Genomic DNA, 26,159 nt, shown 5'->3' with positions numbered 1-26,159 from the left:
AGAGAACTGTCGAGTTATATCTAGCCTGAGAATACAGTAGAAGTAAAATTTCTACCACGGCGCGTGCGGGCCGACAGATGGCGCTACGCCGCTTGCGCTGTTTTACGTGTGGCGAGTGACGTCACCGCGCGCGAGAGAGAGCAACGGCCCCTTTCGGAAAGCGCCGCCGCGTGCTCTTGGCGCTTGCGCATTGGCTCCGCGAGCCCAGGTGCCCCTGGCCGCCCGCTTCCCCGGCGCCGCCCCACGCTTGCGCAGTCCCTCTGGAGGGGAAGAGCCGCGCAGGCGCGCTGAGCAGGCGGGGGAAGGTCTCCGGCTAGCCTGGGCGATGGCGGCCGTCATGGCGGCGCTCGGGGTTGCCGCTGCGGGCCCATGAGGCGGCCCTCCGGCCCTCACCCGCGCGCTCTCGCCACTAGGCAGCGAAGGGCGGCTCCGGCTGTGCCGCTGCCGCCGCCGCTCGCGTTTCCCAGGCCATGGCGGGCGTCTTCGACATCGACCTGGACCAGCCCGAAGAGGCGGCCTCGGACGAGGAGCTGGAGGAGGGGGTGAGGCAGGCCCGGCCCATGTGCGGCCCGGTCGGGAGGAGGCGCCTCGGGGGAGCCCGGTTCAGACCTCGGGGGCGGGGAGAGCGAGGCGGCGGAGGCCCCGGTCGGAGGGAGGGAGGGAGGCGGGCCGGGCGAGGCCGCCTTTGGGGAAGGACTTGGCCGAGGGTGGGAGGCGGACGGGCGGCTCTTGGGGGCGGCGAGGATGGTTCCGTTATAACTGACTTGCTATTCCTGCATTGCTTGCCTTCCCGCATTGTGCCCTTGGCATGAGCAGTAGGAAGAATAGCGGGAGTAGTAATAAATGCATACAAATCCGTGACCGTGTTTTTGCATTGGGTTTGACACGTGTTCTTACTATTTTTTAGGTTCCTGCATTGTGCATTTTATTATGATTATTATTACTACACTTAATATCTAGTAATAATGCAATATTAAATGATTGTTTCTGCATTGCGTCCGACAGATTATTATTATTATTTTTAAATTCAGGATTATGATGATCCAGCGGTAATAAATTAATGATTATGTCACAGGTTATTCTCATGATTATTAGGCAGTTACTTAGCTAGGTGAACCAACAGCTTGACTCTGTATAGGACAGCTTCCTATGTTCCTAGTGGCCATTAATACATTTTGTGGTAGCAAAAGGCGCTTATTCCCTGCCTTTTTTTACAGAAAGCGCAGAAGCAGCTTGCATTAAGAACTCAGTAGTGATAAAGGTCCTGTGGCACCTTTCAAAACTTAACTGGTTTATTGCAGCATCCTCTTTGGTAGGGCTGGAGCTCACTTTGTCAGGTAATAGTTGCATTTTAATGAATCTGAGTGAGATGTAGTGGGCACAAGTCCATGAAAGCTGATGCTGCAATAAATCTGATGCAGTTCGATCTTTTCCACATCTCCTCAGAAGAAAGTCCTTTTGAGGTCAATGGGGTTTACTCTTAGATAGGCTAAAATCCTATAAGCACTTTATGGCACCATCCTAATCATGTCTATTCAGAAGTAAGTTCTGCTGAATTTAATGGGGCTTATTCCCAGGTAGGTGTGGTTAGGATTGCAGCCTTGGTCTTTAAAGTATCACAAGACTTTCTACTGTTCTTGCTGCAACAACACATCTTCTCCTGTGGAATTTATTACTAATGATAACAGTGCTTTAATAAGTGAACTAGTGCACTTATTGTTAACGACCCAGTTAATCTTAATAGATGCTGCTTAGTCATGGGAGTGAGGAAATACGGGTTGGTATTCAACTAAGTTATTCCGAGTAGACTTATTTAAATTAATGAATGTGACTAAGCTAGGGCCATTAATTTTAGTAGGTCTGGTAGTAGACTACCCATTATTTTGCCTTTTGCTTATAATCATTTTTGTGGAGTGAATTTTAAGAAGCTGCTCTATTTTGACTTAATGTATTAAGGAGAGGCAAAAGATAGTATGTGGTGATAAGAACATGCAGATACTGCCATATGCGGGGAAAGGGTTGTCTAGGAAATGAATGTGGCTCTGCCTGATTAGAGCAGCCTTGTAACTTTTGAGGGGCACACTTAATATCCTGTAATAATTTTACCCATAAGAGAGACTGTTGAAGACAAGCAGAGCACTGCCTGCCCCTCTTTTATGAGTTAAAAGCAGGTAAGTAAAAACATTTTGCAGGCTAGAAATCAGTGTTCCTTGTGCCTCTTCTGCTTAGCCTGTTTGGTTGTACAGGAAGAAACTTTGTCTCCTGTTCATCCAGTGAGGCAGTGCAGCGGATTGGCAATGGAGGGATGAAGTTATATATGTTGCCAGATCACATGGTTTCTATGCTGGAGTAATAGAATGGGGCTTCCTGTGTGTCAACTCAGCAGGCTTGTGACAGAGAGCTATGTCCCTTTGCAGTGTTTCTCTGTTAGGCTAAAGCCCTGTCATGCACATCCAGCATAGAAAGGAAGTGGGTGAGTGGTAGAAAGCATGCCTTGATCTGTCCATTGCCCATCAGCATACTGGGTTAGTGTGCTGAATGTTGACCTGCTGCTTGTCTACCATAGATACATAGCTGGCTGACAGCAAGAGGGAAGGAGAGCTTTGTCATTCGTCCTCTTGGTTCCTATGCTGAATGCATTGGAAGGCACATCACCTCTTGCACGTACAGTATGGAAATGCTTGAGGAGTGACAAAGCACTCTTAAGCTTCCACAGCCTGCTTGGTTTCAGCACTGGGCAGGAAGGAAGCAAACGTACTCTGGAAAGGAGGCGGAGCCCAGGTTAACATTCCTAGTTGCCTGTGGTAAGCCAAGTGAGTGGGTTACAAGCAAGGCTGGGCTTGGGGGTCCCCTTGCTCCAACGGGGCTACCGCTTTTGTGTTTGATAAATGGGTGCTGAAGCACAAGTGAACACAAAATCATATTCAGGTGTACTCATTCCCTGCAATACACTCTGGATAAGGGCAAAGAATACTTGCTGTGACCCATTTGGGTTTTTAAAAACTTTTTCTTTTACATTTTAAACCGTAAAGAACAAAAAAGTTGTCTTGCTAAAAGTATACAAGTCATTAAAAGAATACAAAGGATTACAAAAGCACAAATCACAAAAAATGCCAGAAATTTCAATCTAATCTCTCCAGAGTCCTCCATGTGTTTGGGGTTAAATGGGTCCAATTTCTCTTAGCAGCACATAGTTGACACATCAGTTTTTCTGCTGGTGCAACTGTCTAAGCATGAGTGTGCCAAGAGACAGACTCCCTCCAGAATGCCAGTTTATTAGATAATTCTGTTATTTGCCAAGTCTTGTTTAGAGTGCTTGGGACTGTAGTCTAATGCATACATACATTGGGGATACGTTCCATTGGATGTAGTTCTGCATAAACGTACCTAGGATCAGGCTGTGAGTGTTCTAGGCTGTGGAACGGTGTTGCTGCTAGTTTGCTGGCCGCAAGTAGTTGTCTTAGGACAGTGCATGAGTACTGGCTGTAACTGAGCACAGCTTCCATGCTAAAGATCCAGCTTCCTTGAAACCTGACAAATATTGCAAGTTCCTAGGGTTAGGAGAGGCCATAGCTCATTGGCAGAGCATTGGCATCTCCAGGTAGGGCTGGAAGAGGGACTCATCTGAAATCCCAAACAGCTGCTATCTATTGATGTAGAGTAGAGCTAGACAGAGCTCTACTCTAGACAGAACCAGACAGAACAGTGGTGTGATCCAGTACAGTGGTACCTCGAGTTAAGAACTTAATTCGTTCTGGAGGTCCGTTCTTAACCTGAAACTGTTCTTATCCTGAGGTACCACTTTAGCTAATGGAGCCTCCTGCCGCCACCGCACGATTTCTGTTCTCATCCTGAAGCAAAGTTCTTAACCCAAGGTAATATTTCTGGGTTAGCGGAGTCTGTAACCTGAAGCGTCTGTATCCTGAGGTACCACTGTATAAGGTAGCTTCCAGTTTTTCTAGGGCTATTCTGCAGAAGAAAACAGCATCAATACAGTGAGGGGTGACCTCATTTAACCTTCTTGTGAAGGTCTGCAAATATTGATGCTGTTTTGTGGTGCTGCAAGCTAGCGTCCAAATTGAAGGTAAATGTTCTTCAAAAGAAAATGCTTATATAACACATCTTATATAAAGGTATGTACACACACACACACACACACTCTGACTAGGCTTTTAATTAGTGTTTTACCTGAAAATAAAGAATATCTGCTGTTACTTCTGCCACTATACACTCAAAATGGTATTTTAAAGCTTTTAAGTAGCGTTCTGATTTTGTAGATCAAAACCCATGTGCTCTGAGGTTGCTTTTGATCCTGCCATTGTTGCATGACAGGTGGTTTTATGCTCATCAGCCTGTCCCATTTTTGTGTGTGTGTGTGCACGCTATTGTAGAATATCTGTTCTGTCTGTGCATGGTGGTATATCTTTTCAAACTTGCCAGGATGAAATAGTCTTTTCATCTCCTAGGTCTTCATATCCACAACCAGTTTGTTATTATGCCACCAATGCTGTACACAAGTAATTTATTCCTATCTGGGGTGGATACAGAACCAATGTTCTACTTACTAACAGTAGCCTTAGGTGCAAATTGTTTTGCAAAACATTGGGCCCAGCAAGGTTTTGCTAGAAACCTGCTTCCTGACCCCTCCCTTTATCCAGGAGTCGATCACCAGTCCACACACACCCTCCCTTAAATGCTTGGATTTTTGTACTCCTGACATTAGTTGTAACTGCTGGTGATAAGGCAGTAGAATGATGCGAAGAAAGACAGTCATACCTTGGTTCAATCTGTTCCGAAAGTCCGTTCAACTTCCAAAAACTTTCGAAAACCAAGGTGTGGCTTCTGATTGGCTGCAAACTGAAACACTCACTTTCAGGTTTGCAGCTTTCGGGAGCCAAAACGTTCAAGTCACAAGGCGTTCAAAACCAAGGTACGACTGCATTTTAGTTTTTGAGAGGACTGGAAACAGTCCTGTTACCCTTGGTGAAGTGGTGGTGATGTCTAGCTTCAGACTCTGTAAATGAATAAAATCAATCCCATGTGAGCTACGCCAAGCATGGATGGGGGTGGGCAAATAATATTAGTAGCTTTTTAAGGCTAACTTTTCCTATGGTCTGTCCTTCATATGTGACACAGGTTTAGTTTTCACAAACAGCAGATTATAAACTTGTTTGGAGTATAGAACGTCAGGCTGAAAAGATGCTTCTCCATGCAGAAAATAGGCTGCAGTTATAGAAACATAGAATTGTATAGTTGCAAAAGACCCTGAGGGTCATTTAGTCCAACCCCTGCTATGCAGGGATCTCAGCAAAAGCAGCCATAACAGATGGCCTTCCAACCTCTGCTTAAAATCCTCTAATGAAGGCCAGCCCACCACCGTCCAAGGGAGTCTGTTCCACCGTTGAACTGCTCTTACCATCAGGATCCAGTTCATCCTGATGTTTAGTTGGCACCTCCTTTCTTGTAACTTGAAGCCATTGGTTTGGGTCCTACCCTCTGGGGCCAGAGAAAATAAGTGTGCTCCATCCTCCATGCAATATTTCTATCAACTCTCTAAGCTGAGCTTCAGGGAGCCGAACAAGTGGAAGTTTTGAGAGGAGAGGGCTGCAGTGGGGATGAGAGGGCAGTTGCCTGGATAGAGTTCTGTTTGCATAACTCTGGCTCCAACCCATTAAGTCTCCAGCAGCCCAGGTGTCGGGGACCTAGGCGTTGTCTTCATTTTGTATAGTAAAGCAGATCCTGATTTTCCCCAATGCAGTAAGTTCTCAGTGGTAAAAGCAGTTCTGATCTGTAGTGTCCAGAAAAGACCCATGTTTTAAGAGCTAAATTAGTGACTGTCAGCGTTGTACGAAATTGGGTAGCAGTGTAGTTGGGTAAAGAGTGCTGAGTCCCTGTGCTGTGCTTCGGAGGATTTGGCAGCGCTCCTGTCGAACTCTGTGGATGTTCCACAAAAACCCAGCATAGGAATTACCATACCCTGCTGCTGACTGTGCTTATGTAAGAGCTGAATGCAGTCTTGCAGTGCTGTCAGTCCTAACTCCTGGGTTAATGTTTAAGCAAAAATTCATAGTTCTTTCTAAACAATCACTGTTTACTTTTCTGATTCTCTCTCTCTCCTCCCCGCTTATCTTGTTTTAGGGTCACTTAAGTGAAAGCATGGACCATGGGGGAGTCATCCCATATGAGCTGTAAGTTTTTAACTGGAAATGGATCCTTGTCAATGGAAGAGTTGGGGAGGAAACTGTCCTGTCCTAAGTCAGTGCTAGAGTCCAGGTGGCAATGCGATCATGTTTAATTAGCTGTTCCTGCCTATGAAATTGCTCCTTGTGCTGTCAGGAGCTCGAGAGTGAACCATGCAATATTCTGAGGGCCCTTGAAACAGCTTTTGGTCTCAGTCTGCTTGTTTCTGTGCCTATATTCGGTTTCAACAGTTATATCTCCCAGCTTGTTGGAAGGAGATCTCCCCCTCCAAGAGACAGAATGAGAAAAAGCACACACACACACACACACACACACACACACACAGAGAGAGAGATTTTCCAAGGAATCTGGTTAAAAGTTGAACCCGGTAGTATTAAACTAAAGCTTGAAAAAGGAAGTTGGAAAGAGTGTCATTCTGTCAATTTCCTCCTTCAGCTCTATTTACTTTTTAAGAGAGCAAATGTTGCCCACTCTCACTACTTAATGATCAGGGAGACTCAAAGGCTTTGTGGGCACAGGGGAAGACCTCAGGGCTGCCTTGCAGCCGCAGACACCACATTGTCAATTCCTGGAGTAGGCTGTAAACCTAAACAGGCCAGTATCAATAATTTATTGTCTTAATCCAGCAAAAGCTGTTTCAGATGCAAAAGAGGTTTCCTGTATTGTGTCCTACTTGCTGCAATTGCAATGTGGAAACAGCCTTTGTGGGCAGGGGGCTGTAGGGGTCTCCCTTCCCTTATATATGAAGGTATTCTCTCCTCTGCAGTTGGCATTGGCCTCTAGTCCTTTGCTTATCTCTCTTTCCCCTTTAAAACTAGTGCTTTCAGAGCACTCTGCTTAGGTCCAGGTATGCATCCTGTTCAAGCATATAAGGAAATCTGGGTTGATGCACATGTGTTAGAATGGTTTCATTTGCCTGACTTCAGAAACGTTTCATGTTTAAAAAATATATATATATACTGTGCTTTGAAAAAATGTATTTCTTAAATTAAACAATTCAAATTATTTAGAACTCTCATCTGCAGTAGTCAGAGTTTGTATACTAAATAATACTTTCTCCCCCATCCCTTCCTGAGCACCTCACAGGGAGGCTTTTAGTTATATACAGACTAGTTAATGTACTTAGTATTGTTTTAAAGGCTACCCTAATTTTGAAACTTTTTTGTTTGTTAGTGGCATGGAGCATTGCGAAAAATTTGAGATTTCGGAAACTAGTGTGAACAGAGGCCCTGAAAAGATCCGCCCAGAGTGCTTTGAGCTGCTACGTGTCCTTGGAAAAGGTGGCTATGGAAAGGTAAGAAGTATGAGATGTGTGAGCTTGGTGAGAGATGCTGTAAATATTGGAAAAAATAACAAATAAATATATGCATGTTATCTATAAGATGATCTAAAACAGAAGTTTTCTGGCTGGTTTGAAGTCAAAAGACTTCTCTCTACCGCTCCCTGGTAGTGGAAGAGCTTCAAACAGCAGACCTTGCAGTGTCTGCTAACTCTCTTTTAAAAAGGCATCTAATTAATCTCCATTGTTTTGGACAGGTTTTCCAAGTTCGAAAAGTAACGGGAGCCAATACTGGTAAGATATTTGCCATGAAGGTGCTTAAAAAGGTGAGTTGGCTTTTGACATTTAGCTATTAAATAAGAGGGGCTGTCTTGAGGGGAAGAGATCATAGTTCAGCAACAAGAGCTCATGTCACTGGCAGAGAGTCCTGGTTTTAATCCCTGGCATCTCCAGGTTTTGTTCTGTTTTTCTTTTTTAAAAAACAGACCAGAGAGAGGCTGATGAGACGGAAGAAGAGCCTGGTGGATCAGGCCAGTGGCCCTTCTAGTCGAGCATCCTGTTCTCACTTAATGCCTGTGGGAAACCCACAAGGAGGACCTGACCACAAGAGCACTCTCCCCTCCTGTGGTTTCCAGCAACTGTTATTCACAAGCATTGCTGCCTCAGTGTGGAGGCAGAGCATAACCATTCTTTTTTAGTCCGAAATTCTGAGACCAGAGAGCCTCCACTGGTCAGAGTAGACAATATCAACAACTACAGTGGTGCCCCGCAAGACAGAAAACTCGCTAGACGAAAGAGTTTTCCGTTTTGGAGGTGCTTCGCAAAACGAATTTCCTATGGGCTTGCTTCGCAAGACGAAAATGTCTTGCGAGTTCCTGCGGGTTTTTTTTCCTTCCCCCCCTTTTTCTAAGCCGCTTATCCGATAAGCCGCTAAAAGCCGCTAATAGCGCTAATCCGCTAAGCCGTCAATGGGCTTGCTTCGCAAGATGAAAAAACCGCTAGACGAAGAGACTCGCAGAACGGATTCTTTTCGTCTTGCGAGGCACCACTGTAGTCCGAAATGGTGTAAGGCAGCTTCCTATAATTAAAACTGCTGCACTCGCTTCTGGAATAGAAACCAGTAACTAGTGTGCCAGTTCCTGGGAACTGCAGGGGTGTGGGGAGTTCTGTTGTTCTCAGGTCACACTTGTGGGAACATGGACCACTATGAGAATAGGATGTTGGCCATGTCCTGATCGAGCACGCTCTTCTTATGTTCTTATTTGTTAATGCCAAGGTTGGCAACATGGTGCGTCTGGGTATCTATCTATCTATCTATCTATCTATCTATCTATCTATCATCTATCTATCTATTTTTGCTGGCCTACAATTCCCATCATTCCTGACTATTGGCCATTGGTGGTGGTTGTAGTCCAAAATGTCTCGAGGCCACCACATTGGCTACCACTTGTTTTATGAATTGGAATCGACTGTTTCTTTAATGACTCCGAAATTCTTTATAGGTTTGCACACAAACTTTTGGACCTCTGTTTTGTTTTGAGAGCAAGTCACGCAAGGGGAGGTCCATTAGATATATTTTGCAAGCCAGTATTCTTATTTATGGCTTATCGCAGTATATTAGCATAGCATACTTTGCAGAGCCCTTTGACTTACATTTTTTAAAAGGTTGCCGAGTGCATATTGCTCTGTTGAAACCTAAATTACTCTGGACATGATCCAACTGAGGCATACCACTTAGTCCCATTTATTTGAGGTAGAAGAAATTCAGATCCACTTTTAACTGTGTGAGGAATCATTGATCTCATCACAACATGTTTCCTGTAACAATGAATGCAAAGTCCAGCTAAATGAGAGAACAATTGGAAGAGCAAGAAGAGGTGTCCAGTGTGTTGCCAAGTACCAGTGAGAAGACGCTAGCGCTTTTTATTAAGAGCTGACGTTGACTTGCTGGTGGCAACCCTTGGCCCAGAAGCTTACTCTCTTGGCTCAGCTCAAGCGTTATACCCAAGCCAAGACTCCTGATGACACACTTGCATTTATTTGTATAAGTCTATGGTTTACTGTTAACCCCATGTAAACAAGAACCGGAAACCCACTTCAAACCATGATTTGAAGGCACATTTGTTAGTGCTTATGGTAGCTTGCTTGATTGGTTTGAATATAGTGGGAAACTTCGGCTTGTGGTGAAGCAGGGATTGAATCAAAGCCCGGGGGCAGGGGCAGAGTGTGTGAGCCCAAGGCTTGCTCTCCCCTCTTCAAACCATGGTTTGAGAGTTATGTGCGAATAAGTCCTTCATGCTCCATCATGATGGCAGCAATCGGTGCTTGTGTATCATGGGATTGCTGACAGTTGGTTTCTGGTGTAGTCTTTAGAACATTGTCTTTACTGTTGAAGTCTCTGTTCTCTAGGCAATGATTGTGCGAAATGCAAAAGATACAGCTCACACGAAAGCAGAGCGGAACATCTTGGAGGAAGTCAAGCATTCGTTCATTGTAGACTTGATTTATGCCTTTCAGACTGGTGGAAAACTCTACCTCATCCTTGAGTATCTTAGTGGTAAGGATGCAACTGATGGTCAGAATGTGAATTCTGGTATTGTAGCCAGCCAGCAGTGTGGGGTGGAAGCTTTTTCACATACCGTATATAGCAGAAAGATGACTTATTGTTTCTTACCTTTCTCTCTCCACCCAATACCCATTTCATTGCAGGAGGAGAACTGTTCATGCAGTTGGAGAGAGAGGGGATATTTATGGAAGACACAGCTTGGTAAGACAAACAAGTTCCAATTTCCAAGCCTCAACAACCAGGCAGCTTCCTGTGTTCCTACGTAAGGAAGTTTCTGGGAAAGTGTTAACCTTTGCAGAGTTGAATAATTGTTGCCCATTTTGAACAAACTGGCAAGTTTGGGTATTCTATATGAACCTATGTTCCTGTGGAAAATACCCAGATTTAACAAAACAGTGCATGGATCCCATGTTTGGAACTGTGGAATAGTAAGTACCGTATTTTTCGCTGTGTAAGATGCACCAGACGCACCTAGTTTTTGGAGAATGAAAACAAGAAAAAAAATATTCTGAATCCCAGAAGCCAGAACAGCAAGAGGGATCACTGCGCAGTGAAAGCAACAATCCCTCTTGCTGTTCTGGCTTCTGGGATACCTGTGCAGCCTGCATTCGCTCCATAAGACGCACACACATTTCCCCTTACTTTTTAAGAGGGGAAAGGTGCATCTTATAGAGCAAAAAATACGGTATTTTCTGTGTACACTCTGGGATGCTGGGAGAATCCGCCAGAATGCACTTGTTTCGGCCAGGAGGGAAGTGAAGTAAAGAGATTCAATTCTTCAGCTTAGTAGCTTGAGTGCTCACCCTCCAGCTCCTGAGGAGCAGAACTAACTTACGCTGGCAGTGAAATTGAGGCTTATCTCAAAACTATGGTTTGGTGTGACGTCTGAATTTAAAAACCATTGTTTGTCACATCTGACAAGGCAGAACTGGAAATGGTGTTTGAATCAGGTGTGCAGGCTGTGGTTTGTACTGATTGTGGTTTGGAGTGATGCCTATATTGACTGTTGCTCCCCCTCTGAAGGCTGTCCCACCTAGGGCCTGGGGTAGGAAGTGGATGGAGAAATAAACCATTTAGGTTTATTTAGGTCTTGGCTAGCCTGATCTTTGATTGGTTCACATTCTAAAATTATGCTTAGTGCAAACCACAGTTTGGTGCGGTATCTTAATATTGAGCCACAGAATTGTTGCACTCAGATATGACACATTTTGCTATTGGCATTTATTTGTTAATGAAATTCTTGCATTTCAGCTTCTACTTGGCTGAAATTTCAATGGCTTTGGGGCACCTGCATCAGAAGGGGATTATCTATCGAGATCTAAAGCCAGAAAACATCATGCTCAACCACCAAGGTTAGTGGTACGACAGTGAGCTCGTGTGTTGGCACGTGCAATAGCTTTATAGTTCTGAAAGAAGGGTGGGAAACCCTCAGGCCCAGTGGCCAAACGCTGGTCTCTCTGCCTGGCCTTTGGGATTCTCCCCCATCATACACCTTTCCCAGCCACATCCCTCCCTGGCCCTCCTCTGCAGCCTCACTGAGTGTTTTTGGCAGGCTGGGGTGTGTCCTTGAACTTTTATAATGCCTCTTGGTTGCCTGAATCAAGGATAGAGAGGGGTCACAATTGGTGCTCTGCCCTCTTTTGCCTACCAAAGGCATATGACCCTCAAAGGTTGCCGCCTTTCCCCATCAGCCCTAGCTAGGCTGGCAGTTGCAGTCCAAAATCATCTGAAGGGTGGCAGGTTGGTAAGGATGATTTAAAGCATTTCTCTCCAGCCAGAAAAAGCTTGCATCTCTGCTCTAAGACCGTTCCTGTCTCCAGGCTTCAAATCTTAAAAAAAAACCCGCAGAAGAGAAATGGAAAAGGGATTGGGTGTCTTTGACGCGCTTCTCTGTTTGAGCTGTCCCTCCTTGCCCCATTTTCTCAGACTGAATCCAGCCATTTGGGAAGTCTGTTTTGTTTATTTAGAACATGTTACCCTGCTGCTCAGCCAGAAAGGCTCCCAGAGTGGCTTAATGCTTCCCCTATGTTCTCCTGAGGCAGTCGGAAATCTAGATTATCTGTTAGGGCAAAAAAGGACACTGCTCTTCATGCCACCCTCAAGATACTGCATGGTTATATATGTTATTTCAATTCTTTGAAAGCAAGCTGTATGCCACCAAGCATTTGAAGTCTCCAGAGTAATACCCTGTTAGTCTTTCTCTGAGAAAGTCTGTTGATTTCAGTGGACTTAACATTTCTTAGTCCATTGATTTTAGTGAGTACGTTTTGTGTTATGACTAACATTGGATCTCAACCTGTGGGGCATATGGAGTGGGGCTTGTGTGTTTTTCCTGTTGGGAATCGGTATAGTTCTAAGGTTACAGCTTTTTAATTGACTTACTTTATCTGCCTTGAGGGGCTTTTGCTGAAAAACAGTTTATAAATTAAGTACTGGGGTTTTGGTCTCAGATACGACTTATTAGAATGACACGTTAGTGTTTCTTTCCCATTCCCCCCCCCCCCCCGTTTCCTTTTAGGTCATGTTAAGCTGACAGATTTTGGACTGTGTAAAGAATCCATTCATGATGGAACTGTCACGCATACATTCTGTGGAACAATAGAATACATGTGAGCCCGCATGATGAAACAGAAAAGTATTTCTCTGGTCTGGGGGTAATGGCTAAATTTTACCTTTTAAAAACTTGGCTCAATATATGATGGGCTTTTCTTGGGTGAGGGGCAAGGGGCTAGGCTGTCTATAGAGCTCAGGACTACTTCCATAAATATTTGAGACACTATATGTAGAGAAGTCTCCCTGACACCATTGTAGAGCAATGCTGCCAGCCTGCAGTCCCCATCATCCCTGACCAGTCAATTTTGTTGGTGTGGCTGATGGGAGCTGGAGTCCAGTAGCATGCAGAGGGACACAGGTTCCCCACCACAGCCGAAGGGCTTTATCTAAACCATGTATATTTGAAAGAAGCTAGATTTTATACATAACTTTGTAAATCAACCTAAAACGTTTTACTGAGTTTGCCCTTAAAACTAGCTTAGCCACCTGCATATTCTCAAGCTAGTAAAATTATGCTGCTTTGGTGGTGTGGTAACTTGCAGCTGAGCTCAGATCATTGACAGTTGCTTGTTAGGAATCATGAATTTTGGAATCTGGAATCGCTGGAGATTCATGTACCATTGTAAGGCTGAACCAGGTTAAGAGCATTACACTCTTCATGCCCAGTGGATCAGAAGATGGCTGATAAACATTTATGACCCACAAAACAAAGCTCCGTATATTTCAGAAACTTCCCTTGATCTGATTTTGTGATATGAGGTACATACATCCCACTATACTACACAGCCAAGCAGTAACAGCTATCTTTTAATTTATGGGGCACAAAGCATGTAGCAACTATGTGCTGATCCACATGTCATGAAAAGTGTGACATTCGTTTATCTACTACAAGCTTACAATGATATGGTGACTCCAAATCCCTAGATTCAAGCCAAGTACCTGGTTTTCATTTACTTGGAAGTCAGTTGCAGGTTATTTTAGCAATAGGTCAGTTCTATATTATAGGAGAGGCTTGTAGTAAATGTGGATCCATACACAGCAGTGAAAAAGAACTTTCTTGTCTGGTTGCCTGGAGGCTGTTTTTACTCACCGCAGGTGAGTGGCTATTTACAAGCCTTTCTGAATAGGGTTTGGGGGGGCAGGGGTGTGTAATAATTGTACAGCAATACAACTTAAGCCGTATATGGGCCATCTTTACATGTTCATTATGTTTCTTTGAGGGCAGGCTAGTGCTATCTGCCTGTTCAAAACTTTTTTGCTTTGATTTTTCTTGTCTTTCTAGGGCTCCTGAAATCTTGATGCGGAGTGGGCACAACCGTGCTGTGGACTGGTGGAGTTTAGGGGCATTAATGTATGACATGCTGACTGGAGCAGTAGGTGCACATTTATAAACTGCATGCATTTTTTTCATTTCATAGAGCAGGGTTTTCCAAACCTCTGAGCTCACTAGCCTCTCTTGATGAGCTTATAAGCAGCATTTATCGATCACCATTGCTAAGAATCAGAAAATGTAAAGAAAGAAGTAAAGCAAATGAAAACAATGATACCATCTCTAGTGAGATGGATGGGCTTTTAAGTGTTCATAGAATTGTAAAACTGGAAGGGATCCCAAGGATCATCTAGTCCAGTGCAGGAATCGCAGTGTTGCATGGTGGAATCATCGTATTAAATACAGAGGTTCTTGACTCACTGGCAATGCTTTTATGTCTGAAACTCCCACTGAGCAATGATACTGTCACATCTTTGCAGGATGGAATGGTGGGTCAATTTACGCTTGGACTTGGAGGCAAGTAGGCCCATTGCTCACTTGTGGTATCTCATAAAAGTGATGGAAGTGGCAAGAGGAAAAGGGAAGGCCGTATAGCTCAGTGACCGAACATTGCAGAGGGTGCCAGGTTCAGACCCCAGTGGCATCTCCAGGAAGGGCTGGGAGAGGCTGCCTTCCTGAAACCCAGGAGTGCCGCTGCTGCCAAGTCAGCTAGATGGACTAGGGGCTGGCCAGCTTCCTTACGGGCTGTATCCAGCCCTAGTCATACTCAGAATAGACCCGCTGACATTAGCAAACATTAATTAGGTCCATTAATTCAGTGGGGCTGCTCTGAGTAGGACTTACTTGTGTTCCTATGATAATCTTTTTATTCGCTGGGAGGGGGTTGGATTGTAGATCTTTCACTTTTACAGCCTTATAAAAATTCCAGAGCTAGCTTTAATGATGAGGTTAGATCTTTAGTGGTTATTTGCTTGCAAACTGCATCATGCCCTCCATACTGAATACTTCCGCCCGGTGTGTGTTGTCTGCTCATCCCAGCCATTTTGTTAAATAGCATATGTGACGTCATCACTGCTGGTTCTCCCCTGCCCCAGTTCCCCTTCATTGGCTGCTTCACCTTGACATGTAAATGATCCACCCAGAGCTACCATTTAGCCTTGGGTTGCCTATGTTAAAAACCAAACCCAGTGCTCTTCCCATTGTTTTTGCAGCCCAGGAATTGAGACTGGTTTTCTTGCTGTACTTCCAAAGCTTTCTTCAGAATAGCATTGTGTGGAAATGGCTTTAATTGGGACTGTGTGTTTGCTTTTCAAAATAAAAATATGTTAAAGCAGGAGTATCTATTTTTATATGAAATTGCATAATTGTGGTGCATAGTTCCTTATGGCCTCCTCTCTCTCTTTTCTACCTCCTCTCCTCTGTCTCCCACATTCCATAGCCCCCATTCACTGGGGAGAATCGAAAGAAAACCATTGACAAGATTCTCAAGTGTAAACTCAACTTGCCTCCCTACCTCACGCAAGAAGCCAGAGATCTGCTTAAAAAGGTGGGGATCTTAATAGGGAAATTTGGGGGTTTTATCTTAAAGCAAGTCACAGACCAGCGCTTCCCCAATTAAATGACTTTGGGTTGCGTCCAACTAAAACCTTACTTAATTAGACCCATTGCAATTAAGGGCTCTAAGTTAGTCATGTACTTGTGAATACAGAGGGCCTGCCACTTACGCGAGGATTTGGCTCTGAGGGTCTGGAACCCCTGGAACCACACCCTGCAAGGCAGAGGGCTGCTTACCTGCATCTGGGAACATTGCAGGAGGGCCATGGGCGACCTTCCCAGACCCTGATAAGCGAAGCACCAAGAAGAAGCACTTTCTTTACTGGCTTCTGGGGTGCTCCCAGAACCCTCACACCTTATCAGGAAGGAAGGAAGGCGTTGCCATACCTGCTGTGCCTCCTTCCCAAAGCTAGTCACCTTGGTTACCTGGCCATGTGAGGGTTCTGGGATGCTGTCAGAGCCCTGCCACTCCCTCCTCAAAGCCCTGTAAGTGAGGTGGGGGTAAATAAATGGAGAGTGGAAAGCAGTGAGTTTCCTTGGCTTTCCGTTTATCTGCTTATTTTACTCCCACCCACGAAAGGTTGCAATCATGTAAGTAAAGCAAACGCAAGTTGTGGTTTTCCTGTATGACTAACCTTGGATGCTGCTCCTTGCATTTAAGTCACAAGTTCTTTAAAAGAAAGGGTAGCTGAAGGAAATGCTTGCAGTTTATTTTCTTAGGAAGGAGGTACTTCAGTAAGGAGCTGGAATATTGTGGGTGAGTTTGGTCCGTAGATGATCCAGTGTTCTGCCTTTGGCATCATTAGTTCCAGCTGTCTGCTTCAGTATGCAACCCAGGCTTCCTGGGTCCCTCACATTTTCTTAAATATATTTCCCCTTTTCTAAGCTGCTAAAGAGAAATGCTGCCTCACGTCTAGGAGCTGGTCCTGGAGATGCTGGAGAAGTTCAGGTAATTTTTGCTTAATGCTTTTGCTCAACTGGAACACAAGGCTAGACTTTCTCCTGGGTTCTTTTTTCCTTTTTTCTTTTGTTTAAGGACATCTGTGTTGTGATCTGGAGCATGTTCCATAGAGACAGTGTTTGTATACTATTTGAAAGAAACGGTGGGCATCTCTTACTTTTTAAATTACAATCCAAATTGTTTTGAACTGGTTTGCCATCCTGGCTTCCTTCAAGGAGTTTGGGAAACTAGTGGTTTAGGGCTATGTGTGAGAGGGGGAGAGGGAGAAAATGCTGGCTGCCTCTCAGAGCAATTCTAGGGTCAGTGGGATGTATAACAGCTAAAGAGAGCCCTATTATTTCATTACCAGTTGTAAGCACGACTTGAATCCAAACTGAGGAAAGAAACGAACATGGCTTTCCTCCTTGCCTGTATTCATTCTCATCACCTTCAGCACACCAGACAAGTTGTCCCCTTTTAGGTTTGTGTATAGCTTAGGAAGCTTCCACTTTGAGATCTTTTTCTCTTCCGGGTTGGATTCTGACTGTTGTCTAATAATGGTCCTTAGGCTCATCCTTTCTTCAGACACATCAACTGGGAAGAGCTATTGGCTCGGAAGGTGGAACCCCCATTTAAACCGTTATTGGTATGTATTGGTAATGCTTCCTTTGGTGCTGGATAGTATTTCACAATTTAGTATTTTATGGTTTGTGGATCCCAAAGTGCCCAGGCTTTCCCCCTAAATAATTACTCAGAGGCACACCCCATTTCTCCTCTAAGTATTTATACCTAGCTCTTCCTTGAATATTTCAAGAGCAGGGAATGGTGACATAAAAATAAAATGAAAAATGCACAGGGGGGTAAATGGAATAGTATACAAAAAATACAGACTCTGTAAAAGCAAGTCTAATAAATAACAAACAAATTCAACAGCTCCATCACTAATCAAAGCAAAGGTAAGCTGTAGTGAGCACAACAATTATAATTTCCATTTAAACCAAATTCCTGGGTAAAGAAAACAGGACACATGACAACTGAAACAACCAAATGGTCTAGCAGCAGCACTTCCCACTCTGTCTCTCGCCTGGGGCTGCTCACTCCAGACCTTTGGAGACACTGAAGTAGTGACCCCAAAGGGGTGGAAAGAGTGCTGTCAATGGACTGCCCCAAAAGGGGTGACCTCTTCAAATAGTGATTTGTCATCAGGGAGTTTTCCTGCAGTTTCTTTTATCTGCCATTCTGACGATTTCAGTCCTTACCTGCTATTAAAGATGTTTTGCTTCATAATTTGTTGACCTTCATCCAAATCTATCTATTTTGCAAAGCAATCCGAAGAGGATGTGAGCCAGTTTGATGCAAAATTTACCCGTCAGACTCCTGTCGATAGCCCCGACGACTCGACTCTCAGTGAAAGTGCCAACCAGGTTTTTGTGGTAAGTAGGAGTGGGGCAAAGTGCTGGATTGTTGAAAACCAGCAGAATCTTGGTCTTCAGGCTGCAGGGAATGTCAGAAGGCCTGTTGAGGGGTGCAGACATTCTGGAAGATAAGATGCTCTCTGCCACTGCCAGGCCTCCTTTCTGAAGCTTGGGCACGCTCTGCATCTCCCTTAACTACTTAGTTGGCTCAGTTTCCCATTGCTCCTTGTACCTTATTCTGGTCTGCAGCTGGTTTTATGTAGTGGCATAGGCCAGGGATAAGGAGCCTGTGGATGGTGTTGGACTCCTTCCATCATTCTTGACCGTTGGCCATGCTGGCTGCAGGAGCTGATGGGAGTTGAAATTAATACAGGGATTTGGGCAACAGCTGTCTGAGAGCTTCTGAAAGTTCACATAGGCACAATAGAGCAAATGCTCTGACCCAGAGGTTTTCAATCTTTTTGAGTCCATGGCTCTCTTAGTCACCTACATTTGTTCTGCGGGGCTCAGGTACCCAGTTATGTCACCCCTTGTCTGCAGAACTGGCAGCCTGTCACCCTTTTTCGGGCACCCTCTTGTGGAGTGTTTCCTCAGCTTTCTCTCCCCTCTCCTTGGGAGTCCTCCGGGCAGCTGCTGCCCCCCCAGCCTCTGAGCTGCCCCCTGCCCGCCCGCCCCAAAGAGAGGTGCCTCCCAGAGGCATCATTCCCCTGCGGAGTTTATCGCCAGGGCTGCTGCAATAAGCAGCTGTGCAAGCCTTTGGGAGGCAGAGACGTGAGAGTGCATCAGAGAAGGGAGGGAGGGAAGGAAAGAGGGACAGAGGCCAGTGTTGCCCGTGGCACCCCTGAGCCTCCATCAAGGCACCCCTGGGGGCCATGGCACACTGGTTGAAAACCACTGCTCTGACCAAAGGCAGTTTTGATGTTCATTCATGTTCCTGTTAACAACCCACATATTGGCTCTATCTTGATGGCTAGGATTTTTGGGGGGGGGGGGGGGAGGGTACTGGTTCTTTCAAGTTTTGCTCCTGTCACAATACAGAACATTCATTCGAATTCTTTGGGTGGGGGTGGGCTGGACTTGGCAACAATTATTTCCCACCATCTAGGGTTTCACATACGTGGCTCCATCTGTACTTGAAAGTGTGAAGGAGAAGTTTTCCTTTGAACCAAAAATCCGATCACCTCGCAGATTCATTGGCAGCCCACGGACACCCGTCAGGTATTTCACTTTCCCTTCCCCCATCCTTAGTTTTGGTGAGTAGCAGCAAGAGGGTCATTGAGGTGTTGAGGGTCTGGGCCTTTCGAGGGTGGTGAGAGAGAATATAAATGGTTAATTTTACCATTTATAGTGCTCTGTCTCACTAGGGAAGGAGCATAGCTCAGTGGTAGAGCATTTGTTTTGCATGCAGAAGGTCAAGACTTCAGTTTTTGATGCCTCCATGTAAGGGTGGGAAAGGTTCCCTGCCTGGAACCCAGGAGAGCTGCTGCCAAACAGCTAAAATGGTGCCCTCTAGATGTTGTGGACTGCATTTCTCTCTGAGAATTGGCTGTGCGGCTCATGGCTCTCTTCTGCCGCCACTGTCGGAGGCCTCTGAATGCCCGTTGCTGAGAATAGCAAGTGTGGTGGGTGCTGTTGCATTCTGGTTCTCGCTGGCTTCCTAGGGGCACCTAGCTCTGAGAACAGGATGTTTTCTTGGCCTTTGTCCTGACCCAGCAGTGTTCTCGCATGATCTGAAAGGCACAAGGCTCGGAAATCCCTTGAAGTTTCCTGGATGTTGCTGTGGAGTTCCAAAGTCAGAAACCGTAGCCCAATGAAACCTGTTGAATAGGTGCTTCTGCTAGGTGTAGTGCAACAGCTAGCATGTTTCTGTGTGCTTTTTCCGCAAAACTTCTTTCAACCAACGTTTCTTCTCTCTCTTTAAAGCCCTATCAAGTTCTCTCCTGGGGACTACTGGGGGCGAGGTACTTCCTCTGGCGTGGGAAACGCTCAGGCGCCCATGGAGTACCCAATGCAGACAGGTGGGATAGAGCAAATGGACGTGTCGGTCTGTGGGGAGGCCTCAGCTCCACTCCCTATCCGGCAGCCAAACACCGGGCCCTACAAGAAACAAGCCTTCCCTATGATCTCCAAGCGGCCAGAGCACTTGCGCATGAATCTATGATGAAATCAGCGGCAATCATTTCCAAAAACTTGCTTCTGGGTAGCAGCAACCGAACGCGAAGGATGAACCTCCTGCTCCTCCTCCTCTGAGGGGCGTCCCCTCTCATCACGCTGTAAACGAGGGCTCCTGCGGCTTCTTTCTCAGCGACAGTATCCAAGTCGGCCATCGCACGGAATGAACTGGGAAAGAAGAGGGCAAAAAAAAACCCCGTGGATCCTTCTCTCCTCCTCCTCCTTGCCCCCTTTTGCCTCTCCTCCGAATCAATGGTGCATTAAGAGAGGACTTGGGCAAAATAGTATTGTGTGACTCTTAAAGCACAGCCGTGCAGCGTGTCCCGTGGGCACGTGCCATTCTTTCAGCTCTCTTATCAAGGATTTTTCAGGTCGATAGCTTCAGGCCGGACAGTATTGAGGGTAGGGTGTGGCTTCTACGCCACACAGTCTGAAGGGTTAGCCTGGGTCACTGAGCCAAACGTGTGCAGAGTGTCACCTCTCGGGCTTGACCTCCCTCCCCGCCCCCATGGATTCGTTTGCCTGTAGGCGTATTTCAGGTGGCTTCCTGCGGTTGTGTGAAATTGGGGATCCGAAACAAACTCCAACCCTTGGTTGTTCCATCTGCAAAAAAAAACACAACTTTTTTTTAAAAGTATAAATATAAATATATATATTTTTCAAATAGAGTTCCTCCCCCACTTTTCCCCCCAAGATGGTTCATTATGGAAAGTATCCCGGACTTTGAATTATATTCAGAATTATTGGTTAGATGGAGCTGAAGTTGGAGGGGGAAGAAGGCTTAAGAATTTGTTTGCTCTCCTAGTGAAATAATGGAACTGGTTTGGTTTTTTTTTATATATAAAAAAGATGAAATTGAAATCACTGTTATTGGAATGGGGTGGGTGAGAGAGTTCTCCCTGCCTTGTCTTATTTAAAATGCCTCTTTCTACAGGATCAGATCAGGTGCCCCCCCCTTGCGTAAAACCCTAGCGGGCATGGGAGGCGTGACCTCCAACTCAGCCCCTCTGTTTGCATTGGGTTGTCTCCAGTGCTAAGCCTACTCTAGAGTAGCTTCATTGACATTAAAGGGCGTGACAGACTTGGGTCTCTTCGTTTCTGTGGTTCTGCTCTTAGCTGAATTTAGTTTGGTACAACCCATACAGATCCATGCAAGTGTGGAGGGGGGGGTCTCTCCCTGCCAGTACAGAGAGCTCCGCGCGTCCATCAAAGTTGTCACCCACCCACCCCCTTCTTTGCCGTGGGTTTATAGTACTGTCCTCCCATCATTCTAAGCAGGAACCTGCTGGCTAAAGTTTCACCTCTATAATTTGTTTTAAGAGATACCAGGAATATGTTAAGATCGTTTAAGCCATCAAAAAAAGAGAGAAAAGTAAAGGGTGTTAGAAAGGAATACAACCACAGTATCTTTTTATTTTTTTATTTTTTTACAATTTACATTTATGCTGGCCTTGCAGCTTAAGTGGTAATGCTTTGGAGAGATGGTTTTCTGCCATCTTGGCTCCATTTCTCATTTCCATTATGAATTACAAAAAAAACCTTGTTTTTTTTCCTTTGTGCTGAGGCGATCCATCTACTGATTGTATTGAAGAAAACCACACACAGACACAAAGCAAAACACAACAAGTATTATTAAGATGGCCTTCAACGAATGTCTTCCAGAGAACTTTTGCAACTTAATTTTAGGAAACGTTCAAAAGGTTTACTATTTATGTTTTCTGCGATTGTTGTTGAAAAAATAAAATCTGTACAAAAGTGACTTTACAGGTACAAAGAATTAAATAAAGGTATCTTCACCTTAACTTAATACTTCCTGCCTTAAATAAAACATTTCCATGTACGTAGCTGGCGAAAGGGGGTGAATAATGGTCTGCAGAGCTTTACGCTAGTGTAGAGAGTGGGTGGGTATGCGTGAGTAGGTGTGAGTGGATTTTGTGTAATGGTGCAGTTTCTAACTTTCTCTGCAAATTCTGCCATTGTAGGAAATAGATCTCTCTTTTTTGCTTTCTTTTGATTCTTCTCTTGAGCCATAGGATCCAAGCCATAACTCTTCCAAAAAAGAAAAATAACTGAATCCGGTCAGAGGATCCACCTTTTGCAGTACAGTATAGCATGGAGCAAAACAATGGCTGCTCCTAAGCCCTAGTGGATTAGATCCTGCTTTGGATCTCCACCATCTGTGGATTCCACACACCCTGCCAGCTTACTGCCCCTGCTTTCTCTCTCCGGTGCTATTCCAGAGGGTCCTTCGATGGTTTCACAGGGCGCAGGCTACATGTGGCTGCAATGGGAACAGCGGGATAAGTCTGTGTGTGGGTGCCGCCTGCAGTTGTCTGGCTTCAAGACGTCACCAGTGGTGGGGCCTTGGTGGCCCTCTGGACATTGCTCCCATGAGCCCCTACAGCCAACATGGCAGTGGTCAGGAATGTTGGGGGCTGTAGTCCCTCTTCTTTGGAGCAGCAAAATTCAAGTAGAAGAGTAGTATTGGACAGTGGTTTGAAAACCCCTACTAATTTCAGTGGGACTTTGGGGGGGGGGGGGAGACAGACAAATGAAGTCTTGAGGGGCGTAGCATCCTCCCAAGGCCCAGAGTCACTCCATTCCACTAAATGTTCACATCTTTGAAGCATGGAGGTGGGGAGATGGAATTGCTCTGGGTCGAGCCTACTGCCCTTCCACTCGTGGATACTCTTTTAACTCCATGTCTTGCAGAAATACAGGTATTAACTTCAAAGCAGAGTTGAGCCCGGCTTAAGGTTAGACGCCATTTTTCTGTGGCGGATGCAGGTTGCCCAGGAAACGCGTGATTCTAGCAACGCCATGCTGCCGGAAGTGCGAGAGCTTCGTTTATGTAATCTTCGTATCGGGGAAACGAATTGCACGTTTGAGAGCAGCAGCGGGGAGGGTCCTATGTGGTGCCTGCGTCACAGGTAACTGGTGGAAGGTGGGAAGTGCTTGGCTTTTTGTCAAGATGTTCTCTACCTGCATCAACGTCTCTACCAGGTCTTGGGCACGACTTGGCAGTTCCTGGGTGCTTTTACTGGCTTTGAAGAGCTATTAGGGCTGACCTGTTTTTCCACATTTTGGTTTTGCAAGGGAAATCCGGCTAAGGCAGGGGGTGGTGGCCCTCCAGCTGTTTTTGGATTCCCAACTTCCATCAGCCAAAGCCAGCGTGGCCAGTCAGGGATGATGGGAGTCGGAGTCTAGAATCTGAAGGGCCAGAGTTGCCCCACTTCTGCGTCAAGGCAACTTCCGTGACTCTATAGACAACCGAATGTTTATCGCTTCTCTAGTACCAGTGAAGCTGACTTTGCCGTTCACTCACGTTTTATGTATTGGAGGCAGTATAGTTGTGGATGATGACTTGTGCTTTGTGAAAGCCAGAAATCAGTTGTGCTAGAATCCCGTGTGCCATTGCCTCAGGGTATGTCCTGTTGAACTCATTGGACTTACGTCTGAATAGTAGGAGTGTTCTGTTGGGCACAATTCCCTGGGGTGTGACAGATTATGTTGAGTAGCCAAACATGGTTCCACCCAGATGTTGTATACCACAGCTTCCCCTTTGGCCATTCTGGCTTAAGGCTGATGGAAATTTAGCCCTCCAACATCTGGAAACCATGACGTTGGCAGGCCCCACGGAAATGGCCAGGAGTCATACGAGAGCCGAATTTAGAATGAGCGAGCCCCATTTGGTAGGGGGTTAGCCCTACCTCTTCTCTAAAATGAGAGATCTCTGGTGATCTTGTGTGTGGTCCTGCTCTGGGTAAATATAACCATCAGGTTGGCTAATAGGGTCAGCAGAAGGTGGCAAAAGTGTTTTGAATCTGTTTTTCAGTTTAAACATTTCCCTTAAGTCGACTTCCTATAAACTGTGTTCATCATCTTTGAACTGTGAAACTCTTGAATCTTGACTTCGGACAGCAAGCACACACTATGCAATATGGGGTTATCCTGTATTTATTTGTATAAATAGATATCCAAACCTTGATTTCTCTCTCTCTCTGTCTCTCTCTTTGTATATAGCTGTTATAGTATCAATATTATATTAGTCACAAGAATTTGAAAAGGAGTGGGATTCTTACTCCTGTATGACTTCAGAAAGAATGCTAGTGTGTGAAATGCCGTGACTGTCAGAGAACTTAAGTGCTTTCTTTTTTAAAAAAAGTCTTAAAAGTTTTCATTGAGGTATAGGAATTAAGATTTATTTTGTACAAGATGTGCTTTTTTAATTATAATCTTGGGATTTTGCTATAATTTGATTTTTATAGATTTTTGTACCATTATATTATTAAAAAAAATGGGATTAATACCTGCTGAGGCTAACCACATATTTAAGCATTAAACTTGAACCATGTATTATTTCCACTAGAGATCCATGATAGTGAAATGTAAGCAGTGCTTGTTGTATTCCACTGTTCACTTTGAGGAACAGAGAAGTGAATAGGTCAGCTGGCCTGAGAGCCCTCCCATCCCAAGAGATCTATGGGTGGGTGTGTTAAAATCTCAACTGTTGCCATTCCCTGTTGAATACGTGGTGCATTTGAATTTTTGCAACCCATGGGAATTGGGGGTGAGATTAGACAGCATTTGAGTGTTTGACTCTCATTACAACCTAGTTGATGGAAGGACATCTTTTCTAGAGCCTGTGTGGGTAACCTTTAGCTCTCCAGGTGTTGCTGGACTACAACTCCCATCGGCCTTAGCAAACACAGCCAAAGGCCAAGCATGATGCAACTTGTGGCGCAGCAACATCTGGAGGGCCAACAGTTGCCCACACCGGGTCTAGAGTGTTGTGTCCGGTGGAGTCACCCTTTCCCGCTCCCTGCTCCTGTTCTTGTTTATGAAAGTGAAGGTTCCCAGAATTGCCAAGAAATAGTAGCTAGTTGGGATCTGTATGCCGTTTAATGGGCAACAGGGTTTGCATTCTCCTAATTGCATAAGGCCCACATTGATAACACTCAGCCGGCCAAAGTGGGCTTGTGTGGCTTATCACCTCCCCCCCCCCCCCCATCACGTAGATGGTCTGGGTGCTATGCACCGTCGGCCCAATTTTATGTGTAGTTCCCATTATCATGGAAGGGAAGTGTGTTAAGAATCCTTGCCCAGGTTTATGCATGAACTGGTTCCTCTTTTCTTACTGTTTTGGGAGTCTTAAGACAGGGTTGGCGACACTTGTGGCTCTCCACATGCTGGCTGAGATTGCTGGGAGACCAGCAGCCTTTGGAGTGCCACTGCTTCCCCACTCTTGGGTATGTATATCGGAAGAGGAAAGGTGGTCTGAACCTGGAAGGGAAAAAGAAAACCCCAGCTGCCATATTATTACCTTGTCCTCTCTGGCAAGAGGATGCTAATGAACCCACCAAACATTGCTGAGCCACACGCATCTGCTCAGCAAACTCTTCCGAGCCCTACTGATATGAATCAAATCTGGGCAGCAGCAATGCTAGAGTGATCCCTGGTCTCTTCTCAAAGACAGCTTAGTATATTTGATGGTGTGAGCAGCTGTCCCTAAGCTCTTGGAAGAGGAGCAAATGGGGATCTAGGTTTCATCACTTCTGGTGTCTCGAACTGTGCAGGCATCTTCAGAAATTAACATGTTTACATCATGGTGTCTATGAGCCTTTGGGGAAGGGAAGGAAGCGGGAGAAAGCTGCATAAGGGCTTCAAGGTTTGGTGGTTTTGAATTTTCATCTGTATGCTTTAAGGAAGTGTTCGTTCTGCTAGACATTAGCTGGCTTTGTAAACCATCTGTTAAGAATCAGATTCTACAGCTGCCTTACTAAGAATGGTATGAGGGGTTGAAACTCCCTCCCTGCATTTCATTCTGTATTATTTACTGTAATAATATACTTTATTTCAAAACAAATGGATGTAAATAGCAATTAAATGCAACTTTGAATGAATGTATGAATATTGATTATTTATTTATTGTGCACCCTCTTTGAGAATCTCGGCTTGCAGTTCCTGTTGCTACGAAGTTTGCAGATCAAGGGGCAGTTGATGGGCTTTTCAAACCAAATGTAGACTTAATTTGGAGTTTGGTTTTTTTAAAAGAAGCAACATACACACCGCTTCTACAGCATAACTTCACTATACAGTGAAATGACTGCCCAATGACACAGAAGTCAGTCACAACTCTTCAATCAACAGGGATAGTCATGACTTGAATCTAGTTCCAAATTAACAGACTTGTTTTTCAGAAAACATGT

The 26,159-nt window shown here is 45.1% G+C and overlaps 1 protein-coding gene across 1 annotated transcript; it reads left to right on the top strand.

Moving 5' to 3' along the window:
• Nucleotides 1-118: 118 nt before the first annotated feature.
• Nucleotides 119-25,853, top strand: RPS6KB1 (ribosomal protein S6 kinase B1). Its single transcript, XM_083715192.1, has 15 exons — nt 119-542; nt 6,139-6,188; nt 7,375-7,495; nt 7,738-7,806; nt 9,890-10,037; nt 10,190-10,247; nt 11,298-11,398; nt 12,565-12,655; nt 13,882-13,972; nt 15,308-15,415; nt 16,310-16,372; nt 16,932-17,009; nt 17,689-17,796; nt 18,884-18,996; nt 19,702-25,853. Exons 1-15 carry the CDS (start codon nt 471-473, stop codon nt 19,937-19,939), a joined length of 1,509 nt encoding a protein of 502 aa, XP_083571318.1. The 5' UTR covers nt 119-470; the 3' UTR covers nt 19,940-25,853.
• The last annotated feature ends 306 nt before the right edge of the window (nt 25,854-26,159 follow it).

This window comes from Podarcis gaigeae (genome assembly GCF_964106915.1).
Source record: "Podarcis gaigeae genome assembly, chromosome: 15".
Lineage (NCBI taxonomy): Eukaryota > Metazoa > Chordata > Lepidosauria > Squamata > Lacertidae > Podarcis > Podarcis gaigeae.
The sequence above is the reverse complement of the archived record's forward strand: the minus strand, read 5'-3'. Positions and strand labels throughout refer to the sequence as shown.

Excerpts from the sequence above, each read along its gene's own strand:
- RPS6KB1 (XM_083715192.1), top strand. The coding sequence starts at position 471 with ATGGCGGGCGTCTTCGACATCGACCTGGACCAGCCCGAAGAGGCGGCC. Across the intron at positions 10,248-11,297 it reads TTTATGGAAGACACAGCTTG|CTTCTACTTGGCTGAAATTT; the intron begins GTAAGACAAACA and ends CTTGCATTTCAG. Across the intron at positions 18,997-19,701 it reads AGCCCACGGACACCCGTCAG|CCCTATCAAGTTCTCTCCTG; the intron begins GTATTTCACTTT and ends CTCTCTTTAAAG.